This window comes from Neomonachus schauinslandi, chromosome 8, assembly GCF_002201575.2.
Source record: "Neomonachus schauinslandi chromosome 8, ASM220157v2, whole genome shotgun sequence".
NCBI lineage: Eukaryota > Metazoa > Chordata > Mammalia > Carnivora > Phocidae > Neomonachus > Neomonachus schauinslandi.
This window is the reverse complement of record NC_058410.1, coordinates 55,143,002-55,158,535: the sequence shown is the minus strand read 5'-3', so window position 1 is coordinate 55,158,535 and position 15,534 is coordinate 55,143,002. Positions and strand designations below refer to the sequence as shown.

Genomic DNA, 15,534 nt, shown 5'->3' with positions numbered 1-15,534 from the left:
TACCAAAAGGGCATAAGGTATGGGGTTATCAGACTTTACACTTTCATTAAAGAAGCCACATTAATTCACTAAGAAATTTCAGTTGTGTATATTGTGGTATTATGCTACACTGAGGTGATGATATAAGGAAACCCTGACAGACCTCAAACTGTAAAATGGAGTATGTATTTTGTACTTTATTCTGTTAGGTTCACATATGCTGCTCCAACAAACACAAAATTCACATGATTCAGCACATCCAGGATATAATCTCTACAAACCCAGGAGCCATACCACCACAGAATTTAAAAAGATAAGCAGCAACCGGAAAACACCTCAGGAGAATCTAGTCCCAAATAATATGTTTTTATCAAATGTCTTCAGTCAATGCCTCACATAGGTGTGACAGTGATCCATTCAGACCAGAGTCTGGATCATAGCTGCTCCATATTTACATGTTATCAGCTTTATCATCCATTCATTTTTTTTTTTAATGAATTTACAGAAATGAGTGTGAAATAGAATATGACAATATTCTATTTTTAGAATAAAAAAGCAGTTTTTCTGGAAAATGGGATCTTTGTAGTTTATTTTAAACAATAAACCTATGTTGTTATTACTATTACTAGTATTATAAAAATTTTAAATTCATTGAATTTGGCTATTCTCAGTCTCAATACTATACAATAAGAACAGGTGGGCTTTCTAAATGACCTGAATCAACTAACTTTTCTTTATGCATCTCATGTTAAGAGAAAATGAACAGAAGATCACTTAATGTTGTAAACTCCCCATCATTTATCTACAAAGGTGTTTTTTTCATTTTTTAAAAGATTTTACTTATTTGAGAGAGAGAGAGAGAGCGAGAGAGAGTGGGGTGAAGGGCAGAGAGAGAAGCAGACTCCCCACTGAGCAGGGAGCCCGATGTGGGATTCTTCCCAGGACCCTGGGATCATGACCTGAGCCGAAGGTAGATGCTTAACCAACTGAGCCACCCAGGTGCCCCTCCAAAGGTGTTTTTCAAAACAACAAGGACACATAGCCAATATTTATGTGTGTGTGTGTGTGTGTGTGTGTATAATGATGTGGACTTTCATCGAACATATTATTTTTCTTTTTTTAAAAAAGATTTGACTTATTTGACAGAGAGAGAGAAGCAGGCTCCTCGCTGAGCAGGGAGCCCAACACAGGGCTGGATCCCAGGACCCCAGGATCATGACCTGAGCCGAAGGCAGACACTTAACTGACTGAGCCACTCAAGCGCCCCAAACATATTATCATTTTCAAAGAACAGCTCATAAGCTATTTTATGTGAGAGCTACTGAGCCCCAGTCATGTGGTCTTGTGTTAATAACCAAATCTCCACAGACATGAAATTTCTTTGGTACATATACTAATTTCCACTTGGAATCCAACACGAAGTAAATAAAGTTTTTTTTTCATCATTTGAATCTACATGCACTTTTTCAAATTGAGGAAAGTATTCCTTTTACATATTATGACAAAAGAATTGTGTATATTAAAAAAAGTATCCTAAAAAGCAGTGAGACTTAAAATTGTCTGGAACATTAACAAAAGAAATGAAAATGGGTTTTAATAGCTTTGGGAGTTATTCATGTTCCTCTCAGAGCAGGAAACTTTATCCATTTTATTTCATGGTCTCTTTTGGATTCCTTTCATAATAGTAGTGAATCACAACATCATCTCTTTAATATTAAGTATGTTTCCAAAACTTAATCTGGGAAAACTTTTAAAAGTCAAACTAATCACCTACAATGATGGCTTCTCACTAACGGGACTCATTATGGGGTTGTATAACAATAGGAGTAGCGTAGTACACACGGACAGGGTTAGTCATAGGTTCATGTGATGTGTGTTAGCATAAACATCTCCCAACAGGTCGTCATTCAACAGAGCACGCAGCTTTCCCAATACAGTGTGGTCCTACAGCAGTGGGCGAAAACCGAAATCGACCCAAATCCTATATGATGTGTTCCTTCCTCAGTATGCCAGAAGATTTTAGGGGGGCGGAAAACCCGCGTTCAAAGTGAAACGAGTAACATAGATCTTCACATGATAGAGCCGCTACTGTTGTTTAAGAATCTACTGTTTGTTTTCTTTTCTCCCTTACTGGCCAAGAGGGGTCAGGGGAGAAGCGACTGATCAGCAACTCCAACCCTACTGCTACCAAAACCAACTCTCTCCTGTCAGGAGCTGTTCCACGTATACAGAGCGGCACTGCTTTCTAGCTTTACTCAAATTCCAGTCTGTTGTGTGGCTTCCTGACTTTTCTTCCCCACCATGTGCTGGGATTTTCCCACCCGCTACTAATCAGCATGGATCAGTGATGGATATTATCACGCCTTGCGGTGCTGATGAGAGAGAGGACCCGGGTGATGAGCCACGGACACGCACAGCCAGGTTGGGAATCCACCCCGGGACCGACAGAAAGACAAGCACTCAGCCGCTCTGGGAGTTGGGGGGAAAATACAGGCTCTCCGGCACAGCACAAGGAAATGAAGACTCACCGATAACACATTGGCAGCCGCCAGCTCAGGTCAGGAGGACAAAGGGTCTTTAAAACGACAGACAAACGGAACATGATGGAAATTGTGTCATGAGCCCCAAGCCCCTTGGCAATATTGTAAAGTGTTTATAAATAGAAGAGTTGACTACAACAAGAACATCTTCCAAAGGGCCAGAGCATGCCGGTCTGTGCTCCCGAGGATCGCCTGGCCCTAGCACCGGGGTGCACCACGCCAATGGCTTCCTGGGCCCCCGGAGAATAGATGCATGAAGTATGCTGACCAGGAAGAGGGCTGCTGAACAATGACTGCTCCCAGCCAGCGCTTTCCAGTGAGTGAGGGGCAGGTGAGGCAGAATTCCCTGAGGGACACCCAGACACCTAGGCCGTCTATGCTTTGTGAGGCAAAGCTGGGTGCACACCAGGCCTCGAGGGTCTTCACGTGCACGAACCTCAGCAGGGGGAGGGGAGGGGAAGGAAACTAACGCTCACTGTGTGCCCACGGAGTCAAGCATCAGGCAGTGATTTTACATGTTAATATATACATATAATATATAAACGTCTACACAAATATACACATACTTGAACAACTAGGGATCACAAGTGAACATATAAAAATGGCTATAGAGATACGTGATAAACATCAAGATTAGGATTACCTTTGTAAAAAAGAAGCCCCGTTTTCAAAACTTGGTTAAGACAGAATTAGGTTCTCAATATAGAATTCAGCTAGACAGTCACAAAGAGGCTGGGCATTTTCCCCTTAGTCCTTTCTAAAGGTACTTGACACATTTTCAGAATCTTCATTCTAGAGCACCCTCTGCTGGGAAAAGTGCCTCAAAATACTTGATCTCCTTGTTTCTGCACCCACCCCCCCCCAAATGCTCTGGGAATTACTTTAAAATAAAGGGAATTTTTTTTTTTTTGGATCTAGTACAATCTTTTAAAACAATTTCTATTCCCCCACAATCCTGCCTTCCAGGTAAAGCCTTATAGTCTATCTTAAATAATTGACACCACTGTCCCTCTAGAAGCCCAATGCTAGACAGGTGTCATGTTACCCCAGGGGGCATGAGGGAGCTGCAGGGACTGAGGGAGGAGGCCCCCGGCTGGCAGGTGAGGAGAGCAGTGGTGACCAGCACCCGCCCTTCCAGGATGGAGCAACCCATGGAGGTCGCTTCCCTCAGAACAAGAGACACCAGGAAGGTAGCCTCCCTCCAGTCATCTTGAAAGGTCCTGGCAGAAAAAGGATGGAAGAGGGGAGCTACGGAGGGAATCCTGCTGGGAGCAGAAGCCTTGGAAGGCAAAACAAATGTGAGCCAGAGTTTATTATCCACCACAGAGAACAGCACACAGGTTCCCAGAATGGAGGGTATCTCACTACAAAAGGATGCCATGAGGGAGCCGGCACCAAGATACCAGTCATGACTGCAAGCAGATGGTGGCAACCAGACACCGACAAAAAGCTCTGGAGGAGCAAGAACCCCGTTCCCCTCCTCCAACTCCTCCTCCCTGCAAGGTCGCTGGAGAAACTAATCCACAATGAATAACCGAGGGGAGAGAATTGGAGATGCTGTCCATTGCTCAGAATGGCCTCACCTGGAAAACGTCAATCCCAGTGTCCCAGTCTGATCATCCTCCAGAGTTTCCTCCTGCGCCTTCATATCCCCTCCCTCCTGTTCCCCAGCCCCGTCCCCAAGCAACCACTGATCTGTTTTATGCCATTACAGACTAGTCTGCATTTTTCCAGAGCGTTCTATAAATGGAATCAAACACTCTGTAGTCCTGTGTACTCCTTTCTTTGGCTTTCACTGAGCCGAATTATTTTGAGATTCATCCCTGTTGTTGAATATATCAACAGTTTGTTCCTTTTTACTGCTGAGTAGTACTATTCTATTGTAGAGATGTACCACAATTCATTCATTCATTCATGCACTTGATAATGGGTATTTGGGCTGTGCTAGTTTGAGGATATCTTGAATAAAGTCTTTGTATGGAAAAAAATAAATAAATAAACCACCAACCAGGGGGTTGAGTAGTCCCTATTCCCCTGCCAGTCCCCCATGTGCTCACCAAACAGGAGCTGGGCAGAGGGAAGAAGCATGTAAATTGAAGAGACTAATATTTTGCTTTGGACTGCAGTGGATCCTTCGTAACAGTTCTAATACTCCAAAATGTCCTGAAAGCTATGGTTTCTGCTAGATGGACGTCAGTCATCCTGGGGCAGATGGTGTCACGGGCAATGATGGAAACACTAAAGCTGCTTCCTGGTTGTACGTGATGGACTGCTCAAGGCAAGAAGACCTGTCCATGCAGGAAGGCAGAGGAGGCATCTATGAAGGAAAAGGAGTCATAAGGAGACAGTGTCTAGGATTCAAAGGGAAGTCCTCAGTGAACCTGGACTGCAGCAGCCCAAAGGGAGGAGTATGGCAGCTCGCCGGAGAAATCCACACACGTCCACAAGCTCAGCTGGCCGCCCACCCCAACCACACCCACAAAGCCCAAGTTGCTCTCACATCCAGCAGCTACCTCCTCACCCAGGAAGCCTGCGTCAGGGTCGGTGAGATGTTGTGCTGAAGCCTCTGTCCATAGACTTTCAGAGCTGAAAAGGCCCCAGGGGAAATGAAGGAAAGAGATCTGGAGACAAGGGAAGTGTCCAAGGCTGCACCGACAGGACGAGGATAAAATGTCCGAATTTCTGTGATAGTACACCATCACTGTAACACTAGTTCTCTATTCAGTCACTGTTAAAGTGTTAAAGGTATTAACAAAATACTGGGTTCAAAATGATGATCCCCAAAGCAACTACTTGAAAAATACCACGCATCAAGAGCGTGGTCATGAAGCAACCAACCCGGGCACCTGGTGGGTGTCTGTCACCCGTTGTAACAAGACATCCAAGTAGCTGGAATACAGCTTCAAGGAAGACTACACCCAGTGTGTGCTTACCAAGACTGCTGGTTTTCGCAGACTTCCTCTGCATCATTCACTATTAGGCTCTGATCCAATACAAAGTTCCTTAGGACCCACCATCTATGTCCCTTTAGTTTTTTAACAACTTTACTACTTCTGTGCAGTACAGATGCATCCCTTCCATTACTGCCATCCTTTCGACAGTCTTTGCTGCCGTTACTGCAAGACTTCTTTCCTTTAGACCAGAGAGGCTGAGTGCACGTGGTTAGGAAGACACAGGCTGTGGGGTCTAACACACTCAGCAGGCAAGTTCCAGCCATGGGCTTGCAAGTTAATCTCTCTGGCAGGCATTTCACTTCGTCCATGCAATGGAATGATCACCTCCTTTTCGAGGCTTTGGTAAAGATTATATTAGATAATTTACATAGAGTGAACATCTTTTTAATGAATGGTAGAAGGATCACATCAACTACTTAAATCTGCTTTTCTTTTCACTTTCCTAGTAGAATTGAATGCACATATGTTAAATACATATATATCTCCACTATATTTTTATTTTTTATTTTTTTGAGAGAGCATGAGCAAGCGAGTAGGGGTGGAGGGGGAGAGGGAGAGTGAGAATCTCAAGCAGACTCCACGCCCAGCGAGGAGCCCAACACGGGGCTCGATCTCACGACCCTGAGATCATGACCCGAGCCAAAATCAAGAATCGGATGCTTAACTGACTGAGCCACCCAGGCGCCCTTCACTGTATTTTAAAAAACTGGGTGCTCACAATAATGCTATGGAAACACACCAAGTGTCCATCAACAGATGAAGGAATAAAATATGGTGTATACCCACAATGGAATATTATTCAACTATAAAAAGGAAGGAGATTCTGACACATGCTACAACATGGATGAACCTAAGGACTTCACGCTAAGTCAAACAGCCAGTCACAAAAGGATAAATACTGTATGATGACATTTATATGAGACACCTAGAATAGTGCAACACAGAGAGACAGAAAGGAGAGGGATGGTTGCCAGGGAACAGGGGGAGCAGGGGAGATGGGGAGTTACTGCTTAATGGGGACAGTTTCAGTTTTGCAAGATGAAAAAAGTTTTGGAGATATATGGTGGTGATAGTTGCACAATAATGTCAGTGTATTTAATGCCACTTAACTCTATACTTAAAAATGATTAAACCAGTAAATTTTGTTATTATATTTTACCACAATTTAAAAGTAAAGAAAACAAACCAACCAACCAAAAACCTAACTGCTTCAACCAAACACTAAGAGAGATCCAAGCAACTTGAGCTCCTCGCACGTTCTACTATAAAGCTTGTTTCCTTTTAGACCAATGTGCTAAATTACATAAATATTCTGGCATTTATTTTCAGTATCCATGTTACTATATCAACCAAATACACTTACCTTGATTAAAATGGGTCTGCTGTAATGAAATTATTAGCTTTGAAGTATAAAAACTTCTCTAGGAATGTCTTTGATTTTATGATGAAGAATCCCAGGGGGAATAAAACTGATTATTAAAATACATTATTTTAGGTTTTCCCCATCAATACCTTCCCTCCAAAAAGATAAAGAGAAACACATGATCTGACATTAAAACATTGTTTGGTAGCATATTCATCTTCCTTAATGTTTCACTCAGGTGACAGTAAAAATGTGTATTATTTTACAAACCAACACCTATTATCCATAGTAACCAGAAGACTTAGGCAGGAGGAGAAGCTGAACTAAGAAGGAAACAGTAGAAACAGTCTACAAATAGAGTCAGAAAGCCATTAAAAACAAACAGGTGAAAAAATGACAATAGTAACTACACAAGGAAAGTTCATGGGCGGGGGGGGCACTTCAGTGAGAAGGAAAAAGCGTGAAAAAAGGATACAATTTCAGGTCATAAAAGTCCTATAAATTCACTTTTAATACGCTGCATTAAAGTCTAGCAAGTTTTTTCTATTAAGGGCCAGAAAGTAAATATTTTCAGCTTTGTGGGCCATGGAGCCTTTTGCAGCCACTCAACCCTGATACTGCAGCCTGAAAGCAGCCCCAGACAATACGAAACAAACAGTGTGGCTGTGTTCTGATGAAGCTTTATTTATTAAAGCTGACAGCAGGCCAAATGTGGCCTGAAGGCAGGCAGTAGTTTGCCAACCCCTGGTCTAGGGAAACAAAATAAATAAATATAAGAACAATCTGGGATAAGGTATATCAATGCACATCAACTAAAATACTATGGGTTACTATTCTATCCCCCAGTGAACCAGACCCAGGAGACTAAGTTCAAATATCAAATGTTCCTTTTTTATCAAAGTTCTAAGTAAGTGGCTCCATGAGCTAAAGACTTTCTAGTGGATTTCTCATTCCCACTAAAAAATGGGCCAACAGCCCACCTATATCAAAACATTCAGAATGCTTTTCTTTAAAAAATACTTCTTATACCCAGAAATGAACTAACAAGAGTTAAATTTTTACTCCAAGTACCTCTAAGTCTTTTCACAGTTGATTCTCAAGATACAGAATAAAATCTGGGCCAGTAACTTCAAAGACTTCAAATACAGTTTTGTTATGGTCAAGACTCCCAAGGAATACCTGACCTTCTATCAGATGGGAAAATGTATGAAAATATACATTTTAAAGTAAAAACAAGTGAACAATATGCACAAAGAGGAAAGCTGGGTTAAAAAAAGGAAAACATATACTCTCTCTCCCCCCCACATTCTCACTTACACAAAGAAAATTTTTTGGAAGGATACTTTCCTCACCTCTGAGACATAAGATTCTGAATTTCAAAATGTTCACGATTTGCTTTATGTGATACTGTACTTTCACTTTTTTTTTTTTAACCATAAGCATGTATTACTTTGTATTAAGGGTTTTATGTTGAAATTGCAGTTAAAAGGTTTATCATCACCTTCACTATTAAGAGTCCATTTGAATACCAATATTTTTAACATGAGAATATTCACTCACAGGACTTAGCACATCTATAAAAATCACACAACAAGAATATCCATATACATAGTCCATGTGACATCGAGTTCATGGGGCAATCTCACAGAAATACCATACCTCAGCTCCACCCATCCACTTAGGCTCATCAGGAAACTCAGCACACAAAATATCTTCTGACTGATCAGTTCCCAACACATGGTAACAGAGCTTTTGATGGAGATTGGTGGATGTCTCTGTACCTGAAGGAGTTAAAAATGTATACTGAAGTGCAGTTGGCAATTTTAAGAAAATCTATTCCACCCATATTGCACAATGCTAGAAGCGTTTAAAAAGTTAATTACCTGGTCGTAGGATACAAAGTTAATATGCAAAAGTTAACTGCTTTCCTGTATACCAGCAATGAATAAGTGGCATTTGAAATTAAAAATATAGTATCATTAAGGATGTAATATATAACATGGTGACCATAGTTAGTAATAGTTAATGATACTGTACTGCATATTTACAAGTTGCTAAGAGAGAAGATGCTAAAAGTTCTCATCACAAAAAACAAATTTGTAACTATGTATGGTGATGTGATGGAGACTTGTGTGGTGACTGTTTCATAATATATATAAATACTGAATCATTAGGTTGTACACCTAAATCTAATATAATGTTCTATGTTGATTATAGCTCAATAAAAAAATTTTTTTAGAGGCTCCTGGGGGGCTCAGTTGTTAAGCGTCTGCCTTCGGCTCAGGTCATGATCCCAGGGTCCTGGGATCGAGCCCCGCATCGGGCTCCCTGCTCAGCGGGAAGCCTGCTTCTCCCTCTCCCACTCCCCCTGCTTGTGTTCCTTCTCTCGCTTTGTCTCTCTCTGTCAAATAAATAAATAAAATCTTAAAAATAAATAAATAAATAAAATTTTTTTAAAAAACCACAATACCATTTACATTAGTACCCCCAAAATTAAATGCTTAGGTACATTTCTAATAAAATATGTATAAGACTTGTATGAGAAAAACTACAAAACTGATGAAAGAAATCAAAAAAGAATTAAATAAATGGAGAGATGCTCCATGTTTATCAATAAGAATACTCAATATTGTCATGTCAATTCTTCCCCACTTGATCTATAGATACAGTTTAATTCCAATAAAAATCCCAGCAAGTTATTTTGTGGATATTGATGAGTTGATCCTAAAGTTTATATGGAAAGAGAAAAAAACCCAGAATGGCCAACACAATATTGAAGGAAAAGAACCAAGTTGGAGGACTAACACTACCTGACTTCAAGATCTACTGTAAGTAATCAAAACAGTGTGGTACTGGCAAAAGAACAGAGAGGTAAATCAATGGAACAGAGTAGAGAGCCCAGAAAGGACCTCCGTAAATACAGTCAACTGGTCTTTGACAAAGGAGCTAAGGCAATCCAGAGGAGCAAAGACGGCCTTTTCAACAAACGGTGCTGGAACAACTAGACAACCACATGCAGAAAAATGAATCTAGACACAGACTGTACCTGTCAAAAAAATTAACTGAAAATGGACCACAAACCTAAATGTAAACACAAAACTATAAAATTCCTAAAATATAACATATGAGAAAATCAGGATGACCTTGGGTTTGGCAATGACTTTTTAGATACAATGTCAAAGGTATGATCCACAAAAGAAAGAACTAATAAGCTGGACTTCATTAAAATAAAAAAATTCTGCTCTGTGAAAGACACTGTCAAGAGAATAGGACAATTCACAGACTAGGAGAAAGTATCTGCAGAAGACATATCTGATAAAGGACTGTTACCCAAAATTTACAAAGAACTCTTGAAACTCAAAAAAAAAGAAAACAAACACCCTATTAAAAAATGGGCCAAAGACCTTAACAGAAACCTCACTAAAGCAGGGGCGCCTGGGCAGCTCAGTCGGTTAAGCGTCTGACTCTTGATTTCGGCTCAGGTCATGATCCCAGGGTGGTGAGATCAAGCCCTGCGGCGGGCTTCGCACGGCTGACTGTGGAGACTGCTTGGGATTCTCTCTCTCCCTCTGCCCCTCCCCTGTGCGTTTGTGCGTTTTCTCTCTCTAAAAAGAAAAAAAAATGATATGCAGATGGCAAAGAAGCATATGAAAAGATGGTCCACATCATATGTCACCAAGGAAATGCAAATTAAAACAATAATATACCAGTGTGCTCCTATTAGAATGGACAAAATCCAGGATAATAGCAACACCAAATGCTGGTGAGGATGTGGAGCAACAGGACCTTTTTCATTGCTGGCGGGAATGCAAACTAGTACAGTCACTTTGGTAGACAGTTTTGCAGTTTCTTACAAAACTAAACATATTCTTACAATACAATCCAGCAATCACTCTCCTTGGTATTTACCCAAAGTATCTGAAAATTTATGTCCACACAAAAACCTGCACACAGATGTTTACAGTGGCTTTATTTGTTAACTGCCAAATCTTGGATGCTATCAAGATACCCTTCAATAGCTGAATGGTTTAAAAATAGGTGAAAGGATAAAGAAACTGTGCTATATCCAGACAAAGGAATCCTATCCAGCGCTAATAAGAAATGGATTATCAAGCCATGAAAAGACATGCATAGCACCGAGTGAAAGAAGCCAATCTAAAAAGGCTACATAGTGTATGATTCCAACTATATGACGTTTGGGAAAAGGCAAAGCAATGGAGACAGAGGCGAGATCAGTGGTTGTCAGAGGCTAGTGGACAGGGAGGATGAACAGGTAGAAAAGAGGATTCCGAGGGTGGTCAAACTCTGTATGACATTATAATGGTGGATACATATCATTCTACGTTTGCCTAAAGTCGTGGAATATACAACACTAACAGCGAGCTCTAACGTAAGCTCTGCATTTTGGGTGATTATGATGTATCAGTGGAGGTTCATCGATTGTACCTACTCCTGTGAGGGATGTTAATAATAGGGGAGGCTCTGCATGTGTGGGGGTAGGGGCTGTATGGGAAATCTCTGTACTTTTCTGTTCAATTTTGCTGTGAACGTAAAAATGCTCTAAAAGATAAACTCTCTCTCCCCCCACTTTTTTAATGTTAAGTATTGGCTGGGTATCACCCTGGAAGTAATTCACACATTTTTGTTGATTTGGGAAGATGTTATGAGATTGAACTATTCTTTTTTTTTCATTATAAAAAGGTACTAAGGTTTCAGGATGATGAAAAAGAAGTAAGATAACACCACAATATAAAAGAAAGCTTTACAGCACTTGGTGATTTTCCATGGGTTTTCCGGGAAGCACATGGGCACACAACCTGAGAGGGTGCTGAGGTCTTCTCGACAAGAGGGCAGCAAATTACAGCTGGAAATAGATGTTATCTTTCTGAAATCAATCATAGTAACTAATCTTTACTGTTTTTGCCACTGAAAGCTGAGCTTAAATAATAATTTTCATGTTTTTCACAAAATAATAATATTGTTCTCTAACAAGAAATGGCCAGGGAAATACTTTTTTGGTCTCCCAGAACTTGAAGTAGCCATTTTCTAACTCAGCACCACTCTTTTTTTTTTTTTAAAGATTTTATTTGTTTTTCAACAGAGAGAGACAGCGAGAGAGGGAACACAAGCAGGGGGAGTGGGAGAGGGAGAAGCAGGCTTCCCGCTGAGCAGGGATCCCGATGTGGGGCTCGATCCCAGGACCTTGGGATCATGACCTGAGCTGAAGGCAGATGCCCAATGACTGAGCCACCTGGGCGCTCACTCAGCACCACTCTTAACAGAGGCAGCTAATTCAGTGTACAGAGCCCAGATGACTTTCTTTAGCCAACATCCTTGAAAAGAAAGCCTACTCTTAAATCAGCTCTTCTTGTAGTTCACTGGTGAATTAAAAAAAAGGTACTGCACTAGTCTAATCAAAAGGCAGCAAAAGCTGAACACAGCCAAAAGAGATGAAAAGAATTATAGTCTTATTCCCAATTCAACTGGGGGAAATCAGAAAAGAAAGCTAGCATATGTAAAGACAAGAAAGGTACAGCAGATCACGATAAGGGGATAGCGTATATAGCAGAAAGCACTGTATCAGCTGTGCTTCTTACCAGCCCCAGGCCTCTAACAAGTAACTGAGCCTCTGTACCTCAGCTCCAAACCTCCAACAAAGGGATTGTAAAACCCATCTGTAAAGACCAACGCAACAGGAAAATGCTACAGGCCATTGTGGAAAGAAGACGATGACTGCTGACAGCTTGCAACAGCAAGATGCAAGGTCCGTGGGCCTTTCTTTCTGGAAAGATGAGGAGTGAAGGGGGAAAGAGACTGCTTGAACACAATAGGACCTTTGTAGAACCGAAAAGAAGAACAAAGGTGTGTCCTAGAAATTCACAACGAGAAAAGTGTCAAGATAAACCAAGTAACCTGTAACTTCTAATCAGAGGAAGAGATGCCATCACCACAGTAGGAAAATTTTATAATCGCTCAACATCATTTAAATAGGTTTCATGGAAAAAAAAAATCCATCTTCTCCATGACCCCTTGGGAGATATAACATATTTGTAAAGGACTGACTGCAATAATGGCCCAGTTTTTCCTGGTTCCTTCTATCTGTTCCTCCACCCCTTGGACAGGGGCTGGCCCCATGACTCGCTTCGGCCAACAACAGAATGCAGCACCACGACGCAGTGCCAGCAGCAAGCACAGGCATCGAAAGGCTCCTGCCTTTCAACTCTCCCTCTTGGAATCCTGCTGAGCTGCCACGCAAACCAAGTGGGCTAGCCTGCTGGAGGATGAGAAACCAAAAGGATCAGAGTCAAAGCCCCTGACAAAGCCAAGCCAAGATCGGCCAACTGACCCACAGCTGAACACAGACACATGACAGAACTCAGCTAATCTAGAAGAACTGCCTGGCCAACCCACAGACTCCCAAGCAAAAGAAATATGGTTATTATTCTAAAACACTAAGTTTTGGGGTGATCTGTCATACAACAATGCTAACGGATACAGCGCCCTTTGAGGAAACCTGGTTCTACACCAAATAACTTCTACGTAGGGTTTAGCTTTTCAAGTCATGTGAAGTCACACTTCTAGTCCATGAGAAAGATGCTTCAGCTGCCATCTTCACTTACCGTCACTTTTTCCATCCTGTTGGGGATAGGAGTTATAGAACATCCCTTTCCCGTCATGGGTCCATGCCATACAGCTGAACTTGACTCTCTCGAGCACATCTGGAAGCTCTCTGGCACCATCAACCTTCATGAACTTGATCGTCACCCAGTCTGAGCCACTGGCACTCAGACCATAGGCGAAATACTCCCCGTCTTCACTGAAGGCATAGCCTATGGGACACAGGAGAAATTCTCACACAGTGCACATGGGGACACGACCCCTAGCCTTGCCCGCTGCCCTCCGTGCTGCCTGACACGCTCTCTGCCATACGTGCAACAGCCGGATCAGGGAGCCTGTCGTGAGGACTTCTGGGGGCTGAGCCCAGGCCTCACGGGAGTTCACCTCATGAGCCCGGACAAGCGTCCTCGCCTCTCCAGGTCTTGGGTTCTTCATCTGTAAAAAACGTACTAGATTATATGACCTCTAAGATGCTTCCACTGTTTATATTCCTATAATTCAATGAGCAGTTCAGTTAAAAGCAGAGCTCATCTGAGATTTCAGCATATTTTATTTATACTCTAAAGAGGAGGGGAAAAAGAATAAGGAAACTGCTTTCCGAGTAATGACTGGATTATGACACATACCATGTAACAGAACTAAACGGAAGCCATTAAGTAATTTTTGGGATGGATTCCAAACTATTTGGAATCACTCTTTACAACCTCATTTTCTGAGCATTGCTGGCACTCAAGAATTAACGTCGTCTACACCACCTGACCAGCACAAGCCCAGGTAAGCCCGAGGGTTGCAATGAAGGCTCACACAGAGCATATTCCAAAAGCAACCATGAAAAAGAAAGAAAAGCAACACCATCTACGAACTGTTATGCGTGTCTAATTCTTTAAGTCCATGACAGAATGTTCTAATCACTGTGGAATGTGTGTTGCGAAATTTTCTATGTTTATATTGGCTCTTATAAATATAAAATATATATAGATAGCATCTGGTACCACACACAGACACTGGAGATTTCCTCTTATAATGTCTGTTAAACTTCACCAGGGGTTGAAAATTATTCTCAGAAACCCAACTATTTTCAGAGGTTTCCTACTGTTTTACATGGAATTTGTTAGTGGTAATTAAGATTTCACAAGAACTACTTATTAATCCTTTATAACTGCTGTGAAGTATTGAGGCTCATCTGTATATAAATACAGAGAAGAATCTAGAAGGCAATGTGGAGAAAATACTTCTCATTCTACATAAATTATATATAATTAGAAAATTTTCAGGAAAAATTTAAATAAAAATGTTGATTTGAAATGTATAAAAAAATCATATACTATCAAAATAATCTGTATATTTACCCATACTGTAACTTCCCTATATCATTTTCAGAAAACTTGAAGACAGGCCAGGTCCCATGTCTGATTTTCCTTTTCAGCTATCAGGACCCGTACGTGGCAGGCATTCCGTTAAAAAGTTACTGAAATGAACTTTCAGAGACCCTCTTATAATGAAGTTCTTCTGGATGAGTTACAAAAACTTTAATATTAACAAAGGTTTATTGTTTAAATTAAACGATATCCACACAGGGTATATTACTGCACAGAACCAGTGTATTACATTCATTTACAACCACAAACTCAAATTCATGGAAGAATATCCCTGGTTAGCTGGCTGACATCTTATTTTCAATACTGATTACTTTCAACACGAATTAGATAAAGGATCACTATTTACATACACAGCCCACTTGGGAAGAAGAGGGGAAGAACCACTAAATGACTCAGTGGCTTTATAAATGGGTCTTCACACAGGGCTGTGGGAATAGGGTCCTTGCATTCCCACCTAATCAATTACAGGACTAGAGTGTTCCAATCACTCAACTCCACAGGGCTGAGCCTTCCCCTGTGCTTTCTCTACAAAACCGAAGATGCTCCGGGGGAAATGCTGAGCCAACTTCACTAAAATCTAGGATCCTAACAAGAGATGATTCTCAGAGTATTCAATTATTAAACCATAGAACCAGCGAATAGCCAAATCCTTCCTTAACTAGCTCTAATGGCACAAACCTAGGGTCATCTTCATGGCCTGT

The 15,534-nt window shown here is 41.2% G+C and overlaps 1 protein-coding gene across 2 annotated transcripts in view; it reads right to left on the bottom strand.

Annotated features, from left to right (window-relative positions):
- LOC110583178 (prolyl endopeptidase) overlaps positions 1–15,534 on the bottom strand; it is a 180,045-nt gene that overhangs the window by 74,056 nt on the left and 90,455 nt on the right. For both annotated transcript variants that reach the window (XM_044917365.1, XM_021693230.2), the window contains exons 5-6: positions 13,457–13,666; positions 8,496–8,617 (exon numbers count right to left, since the gene is read on the bottom strand). In XM_044917365.1, coding sequence (XP_044773300.1) covers positions 8,496–8,617; positions 13,457–13,666 — 332 coding nt within the window. The remainder of the gene's footprint in view (positions 1–8,495; positions 8,618–13,456; positions 13,667–15,534) is intronic.